Below are 8,782 nucleotides of genomic sequence, written 5' to 3'. Positions count from 1 at the left end.
ACCATGCTTATATAAATATGTGTTTCACTAAGACGGTGATTACTCACCACGTTTTATGGACCCATGTGTCTATGCCCCTGAAGGTGATTCCTTGCCAAAGCATACATATATGTTGTCATTTTGCTATTTACATGAACTGTTCATTTCATCTTCAAGAGCATTATCTCTCATTACTAGTTTTTGTTATGGTTGCCTAACCTACTTATGGTTTCCGTCTTAGAACCATAGACTTTGATGCAAAGTTAGAACCAGGAGTGACGTTTGAGGAGGAAAAGCCAACCCAGCCAGAATCCTGAAGACAGACGCATGTCTTTGTCATATGAGCCATGCATTATTTTGAGTTGTACTTAATCTTTTAGAAAGGAACGACCAATTGTAATCGGTATGCCACCTATTAGGCGATAATCATACCATTTTGGGTTGTATGTAACTCAATGTTAATGTTTATGAGGAATGACAATAATTACTTCTAAAATGTGTCTTAGACTCTAGTAATGTAAAGTCTAATTTACTGATTAAATCTCTATCTTTTCCGCTGCGAGCTTATACTTGTATGTCACACGTGCACTTCCATCCAAATGAGGCACGCCTAACCTAATCAAATCCTAGGTGTTAACCGCTTGGCTAGCACCCTTGACACCATAGAACGAGGACCTTTACACGAGGGACAGGACGCAACAACACATTTATAATACGAGTATCCAATTGATTATCGAGTACAGTGAGATTTATTTCTAAACAAATAGATGAAAAAATTGAGCAAAATGGATCAGTCTTTACTTATCAAATGCTACATATTAGCCTATTGGTTTTAAGCATGTCGCGTGAAGAATCGGTGTTGTGTTTACTTTGTAAAATGATTGTTTTGCTTTTAATGTTGTAGATGTATATATAACAGTGAAGAACAAATCAATTCGATGATAATAATAATCATTTGTATTTTGCAAAGCTTTAGGTCGTGGTTGTTCTCATGACTCAAAAATGTCATAAATTTTTTAGATTTCAATTTAACTTTTATCGCAAAACGAGGAAACTTCAATCAGCAAAGATGTTCATCCTCCATCTCTCCGAATATCAAAGTATTGACAATATCTTGATCTTTTTCTTTTGTAACATCTGTGATATATAGTTCATTTGTAACTCTCAGCCATATGTTTTTTTTTATCAAGTGTACGTAACTTAATGCAAAAATCAAAAGAAATCAATCAATACAATAAAGCATGCACTTCAACCTCTTGTTTTGACCTCGAACAGTCGAACTATGAACTATAAATCTATAATTATTTTAAGCACATCGATCGAAGAGGAAAACATAATAATCATGTTCAACAACATAAACAAATTAATCATCAGCAAACATGTTGAAGAGTGAAGCGATTTCAATATTCGATCACTTTTGCAACAAATACAAGTGTTAATTGAACTTAATGAGCAAAACCATTAGTTAATCTGCTCACTATACTAAAATCAAAATTTTAAAATCTTTTTAAAAGGGCTAAAATATTAAAAATCTTCAAATAAAGAATGATAATGTAATTATGTAAGAGAAATGTTTTGGGTCTTGAATTTGAGACTCAAAAAGTGTTTCTAATGATTTTTTTTATTTAATAATTAAGAAAATATTTTTTAATAATATTATGAATTTTTTTATTTTTTAAAAAATATTTATAATCATTAAAAACATATATAAAATAAATAAAATAAAATAAAAAAATAAAATACACTGTTCGGTAATCTAATTCATTCTACCTTTCCGGTAGCTCTAGCAGAACTGATTATGTCATATCCATCCTGTGCATGGGATAATATTGGAGGATTTGACCAACCAGCTATCGCCAGATGGATCTAGTCAACCTGCGCAATATAATCGGGAGTGACCGGCTCACCCTTCTTCCCACCCTTAATTTTTATCTACAACTCTGTTTTTAATAAAAATAAAAAAAAAATAAAAATCTTTTGTTTTATAATATCAGTTAGAGAAATATTTTTTTTAAAGAATAAATGCAAAATAATAATAATAATAATTAATTTTTAATGCCACCTATCATTTCCCATACGCGTGGGTGCGTGTATATATGTATATAACAGTGTCAACTGGCCGCCACTTTCTAGACACAACATAATAAAAGGAATAGCCAGCAAGGAAAGGTATTGGCAGTTCTCTTTTCCCTCTTCTTAAACATTCTCCCAACGGTCTCTCCTATCCTCTTGATAGGAAGAGGAAGAAGAAGGCCTTGCGCATAGAAAGTTTCTCGCCATGAACGAGAAAGCTAACGTTTCTGAAGAACTAAATGCCAAGCACATAAAGGTCTCTCTCTCTCTCTCTGTGTGTATTTTTGTATCCTGATTGATTAAAGCAAGCTTACTGCTTTTGGATTTGATCATTTGGTTCATTGGTTGAAAAGTTAAATTATTTTGGTCGAATCCACCTTTGCTTTAATTTACGCTCTAGTTTTTCATTGCTTGGAGTACTAGAAGTACATGCGGGTTTTCCTTCAAACTCGATAATATGTTCTATTTTTTTTTCCCTTTGGTTGAAGAAGTATGGGTGTTTGATAAGCTTGGGGTTGGCTTCTAACTTATATTAATAACTAATCCTACAACTAAGCATTTAAGTATTAGCATTTATAATTTGCACGCATATAAAAACTTAAAAAATAATACATTATATACAGTTAATACCATTTTTATATTCCATATTTTCAGATCAATGCTATTCTAAGGCCTCTACACTACAGATCATTCACGTGGCATAATTTAATTTGTAAGATTCAAATTTTAAAATTGAAGAATTCTATTTATCATCCCTTACACCACATACCAACATGTGATTTGTCATTTTGCCATTCTATTTAAAAACCCACATTTTTATGGATAAATATGTGTTTATATAGATAGACAAAAATGACAAATGACAAATTGGTATGTAATGTGGGGATGATAAATAGTATTTCTATTTAAAATTGATTTTTCAAATCAAATTATGCCCATATGGATGGTGTGTACTATAGAAGCCTTAGAATAGAGTTATTCTTTCATTGATATATAAACTTTTCTTATGTATGATAGTACATATGAGTGAGTTTAAGAGTTGAGTCGATATTTATGCACATACATTAATTAAGTCAAATTGAGTTTTATAATTTAATAATCGCTTATATTTGTGTTCATGAACGGACTCGCTTATTACAAGTTAAGTTGAACCAAGCCAAACTGAGCTATTTGTTGAGTAACTGCTCAGTTTGCACCCCACATGCAACCAGAATTTTGGCAGGCTATCTTTAATTTTCAATTAATCTATGCCCCCACTCTGTCTTTGTGTGTATGTGAGAGAGAGCGAGTTATTTCAGAAGAAAATCACTTGATGGGTTTTAATATTAAACGCACTGTATAGTTCATGTTGGGTTCTCTGAAAGCTTTGATCTGAATGGAAAAATAGCTGTCTGCACATAACGTAGTAGTAGTAAATGGCAAATATCAAGTACCAAACTGAGAAGTGAAAAATGAAAAAGTTCTGCTGCGTTTATTAACAACCCATATGTAATTGCCTTGGCATGGAGGGTACCTGTGGATGTGGTTAATATGGCTGGTATCTGATTGTCATGGTGAGCTATGAATATACTCTTAAAGTTGGCCTGCACCATGCACCATGCCGATTTCAACTTTTATGTATGTTATGAATGACTTTACAGTCGACCTCTGCCTCAGTCTTCCACTCTCATGCTTTTAATAGCAGTTTCATTCCTGGAGAACCTTGCTTGGAGTCTGTTGGCATTAATACATCCTTATTTATTGAGGATCCATACTGCTTTTTGCAGTCTGCAGAGAAATGTGGAGTTTCACTTTCATAAATTTTCAAGATTTGGTGACAAGGGCCACATACAACTGGGTTTTAGATTTCAGACTGGTAACTTGATGGTAAAGGAATGCTTTGCAAGCAATATGGTTAGACACATGCACAAAGCATTTGAGAAAAATGGTAGAAATATACACCACTTTTAACTAACATAAAATAAAGATGCGCAAATTACATCATAAGGCTTTTCATTAACATAAACAGACGACAGTCCTTTTCGGGGAACTCTATGTCTGGCTATCATGTAGTTTCATTAAAGTCTTCAATTTCCTCTCTTGGTGGGGGTAAATGGATGTGAAACTTTCCAATCATCTGGCCAACTCACATTGTTCAGCTCCTTATGTGATGCCCTTGCATGCAATGTTTTATCTTCCTATCCATGTATTGAATGTTGTATTTGAACAAGTATGTTTCGATGATCAATGTTCTAGTTTTGGTCTACCTTGTTGATCTGTAATGAACTTTATTGAACTTCATGTCCTGATTGACAGATATTGGAGGGTCTTCTTAAATTACCAGAAAATAGAGAATGCGCTGACTGCAAAAGAAGGTAGGTATACAGGAATAATTTGGACAGTTGTTTCATGAGTGACACAACACTAGATAGTTATTAGAGAGAGGAGGGGGGGAGAGAGCGGGAGGGAGAGAGAACGAGAGAGAGGAAGAAGAAGAAATAAATAAATAATTAAAATGGAATTGCTGCAGAGTTACTTGTAGAACTTGAGTGGCTCGAATTTGTAATAAAACCCTTCTTGTAATGCAGGGTACCACGATGGGCAAGTGTGAATCTTGGAATCTTCATATGCATGCAATGTTCAGGGATCCACAGATCCCTTGGAGTGCATATATCAAAGGTTGTAAATGATTTTCCTTCGATTATTTTGCTACTTGCTTCTATTTCTTCAATACTTAAAAAAAAAAAAGAAAAAAAAAAAGAACAAGCTTTAACCTTAATACACAACTCATTGCAGTAATAGGTGAACTTGTTTGTGTAACACGTCTGTACATATTCTGTATGATTTTGATGCAGGTTAGATCTACAACTTTGGACACATGGCTTCCAGGGCAGGTTGCATTTATCCAATGTAATCATCACATATTTTTCCGCTTTGCATAATTTTTAGTTGGTTTCAATTAACTCACAAGTTTAAATACAGGGTGCTGAAAGTCATTTTGTTTTTTACTGGTAACAGCCATGGGGAATGAGAAATCAAATAGCTATTGGGAGGCAGAGTTGCCCCCTAATTATAACAGAGTTGGAATTGAAAAGTTCATTCGTGCAAAGTATGACTTGACCACATTGTTGCTCTTAACTGTTATTGTTTTGCTAGGCACAGTCTCATTATTTTGTAATTATCTTTAGTATAGTATGGCGTGAGGCTTAAGAATGCTGATATTTGCTAGGTATCAAGAGAAAATATGGGTTCCTAGGGATGCAAAAGCAAAATCATCGTCAACAGTGAGGGAAAATGGTTCAATTTACAGACCAGGACCTGGAAGTAGTTGTTGGCATGGGTACACAAAAAATACTGAACATTCATCCGAGGAAAGGAAAGTTGCTCATCCACCTAGAATATATAACAGGATAATTACAGCAGATGGCACTGTCCCAGTAGATGTTGATCCATCCTACCAGGTATGTATTGGTTTTTTCCTCTTCTCCATTGGAGTGGAGAAAATTGGATTAGATCAAGAGGAAAGTGATCTTATTTTGCTTTACTTTTTAGCTCATACATATTTGTTGTTATTGTTATTACCATCTTCTTGGCGGTGGACCATATGCTATTTTCTGCATTATTCTCTGGGTATTATTGTGTCAATGTGTTATGTGTACTGAAAATTTCATTTTAGCTGGAGTGTAAAGCCCATCAGTGTAGAAAACTAGTGGGATTCAGAAAGCTTATTTGTAAAATGAAACTTGTTTAAGTGAAAGAAATTTCGCTAAAATTTTGAAGGTTAGAGTTATATCCATATCCCCTCCTAGAACCTTAGTTTTGAGGGACCAACTATCGCTAATGGTTTACCCCTTTTGGGCACAGAGAAAGCAATCTTATGAGTAAAATGAGTTTGGAGGGACGTTTCAAACTCCTAAACTTGAATTTTTGTTGTTCTTCTCCATAGTGTATATGGTTTGGAGTATGGATGAATGCCTCGATGAGCTATTAACTTGAAGATAAAATGCTAATGGAAAACAAATTATTGTATTTTTGTCTGAAAAGAACTGTTATGTTATATTTTTATTTTCTCCTCCCCAAATTGGTTTCAATCTTGTTGAAATATTTCATATTTAAGGAGTGTCCATATAATGAATTTATGTGACACCCATATAATGTATTTTTTTGTCATTAAACTTTTGCACTGCTAATTTCGATACTTGAGTATCCATGTGAAATGCAATTAAATGTTATTATTTAAAACTATAGTAGATATTGACAGACAGTTTTGGGAAGGATCCATATTGCTTCTGCAGACATGATTTAAATAATTAGAAGTCTTCAGCATGAAACTTGCTTGGCTGAGAATGATAATCATACTTATTCAAGTCTTATTTTGGAGCATGGGTGTTTTCTTTTCGTGTAGTTCTTGAATTAAGTGGATTCAGCATTGAGTGTCAAGTAAACCTTCCGGTCTGGATTTCATTGATGTTTATATCTTTGGTTGTTTGTGCACCTTAAGAAGGTCTATATCCATCTAATAACGTCAAATCTGGATTTCATGCAGTCAAATATGGTGCCACCATTCTCTATCCATCAACAACTGCCAATGCTAGCCCAAAAGTCATTTCTCATGGCTGCTTCAGCAAAGTCTGGTGGCAGATCCCAAATGTCACCTGCCATTGTACATCAACCTGGCTCCAAGGTTACTCTCATACCTGATCAGAATTGGGGAAGTACAGGCCATCAAGTTCCTGGAATGAAGATGCCTGGGGCAGGTTTGGTTCATATAAACCTTGCATCAAATTTTTTGACAGATGAGAACTCCATCATTTACCTTGTTTTTTTCCTCTCCCTGTTAGGAAACACCCAACACAAATGTGAAAATCTATTTACAAGCCACATTTATAACAAAAACAACACAACACTGATATAAAAGTCTTCCACATCAGTTATGTTAAAAAATGATTGGTGTTTTAGTTCTTTTAAAGTTGTATGGGTACCACAATATGTGGTGCGTTAACAAACTGATTTGTATATGGCAAAACTCTTTAGAAAAATTTCAGAGATTCACACATGCGCTCGTGTGCATACACACAGCCACATCCATGTTTAGATTTAGATACATTGGTTGTTTTTAGGTTAGAAACACAATGCAGAATACACCGTACATCTTTGGTCATGAATATGAGTTGCACGTGAAAGCTGTCTTATTTAACTTCACTGGAAGGAAACATCAACTGTGATTGTTATACCAGTCTAAGAACACCAGGCATACCTTACATTACCTTCACGATCTCTGTTGCAGAAACTATTTGTTGGCGCCAACAGCTCAATTAAATATATAGTGTAACAAGCATGAGAGCAAGTGGACCTCCATCCCTCACTATTGTTTGTACCTTCAGTCACTCCCAACTCAACCAGTAAAACATCACGATTTTTCATCATTAATGCAAGGGATGTTTATGAAAAAGTGAGCAAAATTGCTCAAATATGTGGCATTTGAAGCAGTCTCTTTCCCAACGATTCATTTGTATCAGCAATTATGCTGCCATAATAACGTTGATTCGTCTTATTTGAGTAATGTAAGTTTATCTTTTGATTTCTGCTTTGATGGATTGAAGCTAGTAAATAGTAATATACTCAAAGGAGAATAAGCTTTAATTTCCCAATGGTGCTAGTGAATGGCAGAAAAATCCCTTTAAATTGGTGTCTGCTTGATACAATAACGATTCTCTTGTAATTATTTTATAACTCATTTTATATCTTAATGCATTGTGCACTATATCTTGATGTAGCGGTCCGGATCGATATATGCAGTACTGCATGTACCGAATCTGGCTGTTTTGATGATGGTCAAATACAATCGACATTACTATGAGGGATTGAAGAGGTCAAGAATAAAAGCTTTCCATCATGTTCACCAAAGATAAGGCATGAAGTTCCATACTAGAGTTCCATGCCAACCAAACATTTAACACCATGTAATGTACATGACTTCCTCCAAGAGTCGGGCTATTTTGTCGCCCAGAGTAGCCCGCTCAATTTGACAGCTAGGCCAAATGTGTGTTATTATTTTTTTTCTCATTATTTTTTTCATATTTTTTTAACATATTTAAATATTTTTTTTAAAAAAAAAATACATCAATACACAAAAAATCGTTTTCTTAATCATTAAGTAAAAAAAATTAAAAATAAATTAAATACACAAGCGGTCAAAGTGAGGGGGTAAACTAACATTTTCCCTTCCTCCAATCCAACATGAAAAATGATAGTTGTAGTCATGAGTGTGCAAATGCCGCGCAATCACTTTGAAAAAAGTGAATAAATATGAGAACCACTTGAAAAAAATTAATTTTTTAATAGTGAATTCTACCCTTTTTCAAAACGAGTACACGGTGCTTGTATACGCAACGACTATATGTAACATTACTGTTTAATATAATATAGTAAGTTTACTTTACAATAAAAAATAATATTTTACAATCTTTACATACCATATCAAATCAATTTATAAGATCTATTTGTAGATGAGACATTTGTCATAAATTAATAAAAAGTTAAGAATTATCTAGAGATGTTTAATGTTGAGACAAAAAAGCTCTAATCCATCTAAATAAATATAATATAAAGTACAATCTTAACGTTTGCATTATAAATCACCCTAAGCAATTCTAAAAATCATGATCCATTATAATAATATATATATATATATATATATGTGAGGAAATTAAAAAGTATTAAAAACGAAGATAAAGAGAAAAGGAAAGTT

The 8,782-nt window shown here is 33.7% G+C and overlaps 1 protein-coding gene across 1 annotated transcript; it reads left to right on the top strand.

Annotated features, from left to right (window-relative positions):
- The first annotated feature begins 2,147 nt into the window (after positions 1–2,147).
- Positions 2,148–7,694, top strand: LOC108981110 (ADP-ribosylation factor GTPase-activating protein AGD5-like). Its single transcript, XM_035688848.1, has 8 exons — positions 2,148–2,308; positions 4,348–4,406; positions 4,620–4,710; positions 4,887–4,941; positions 5,050–5,140; positions 5,261–5,492; positions 6,578–6,788; positions 7,319–7,694. Exons 1-8 carry the CDS (start codon positions 2,258–2,260, stop codon positions 7,348–7,350), a joined length of 822 nt encoding a protein of 273 aa, XP_035544741.1. The 5' UTR covers positions 2,148–2,257; the 3' UTR covers positions 7,351–7,694.
- The last annotated feature ends 1,088 nt before the right edge of the window (positions 7,695–8,782 follow it).

The sequence above is a fragment of the Juglans regia genome, chromosome 3, assembly GCF_001411555.2.
Source record: "Juglans regia cultivar Chandler chromosome 3, Walnut 2.0, whole genome shotgun sequence".
Classification (NCBI taxonomy): Eukaryota; Viridiplantae; Streptophyta; class Magnoliopsida; order Fagales; family Juglandaceae; genus Juglans; species Juglans regia.
The sequence above is the reverse complement of the archived record's forward strand: the minus strand, read 5'-3'. Positions and strand labels throughout refer to the sequence as shown.

Bases quoted from the DNA above. Each gene is read 5' to 3' on its own strand.
- LOC108981110 (XM_035688848.1), top strand. From the start codon at position 2,258: ATGAACGAGAAAGCTAACGTTTCTGAAGAACTAAATGCCAAGCACATA. The intron at 4,407-4,619 runs GTAGGTATACAG...CTTGTAATGCAG, and splicing joins TGCGCTGACTGCAAAAGAAG to GGTACCACGATGGGCAAGTG. The intron at 4,711-4,886 runs GTTGTAAATGAT...ATTTTGATGCAG, and splicing joins TTGGAGTGCATATATCAAAG to GTTAGATCTACAACTTTGGA.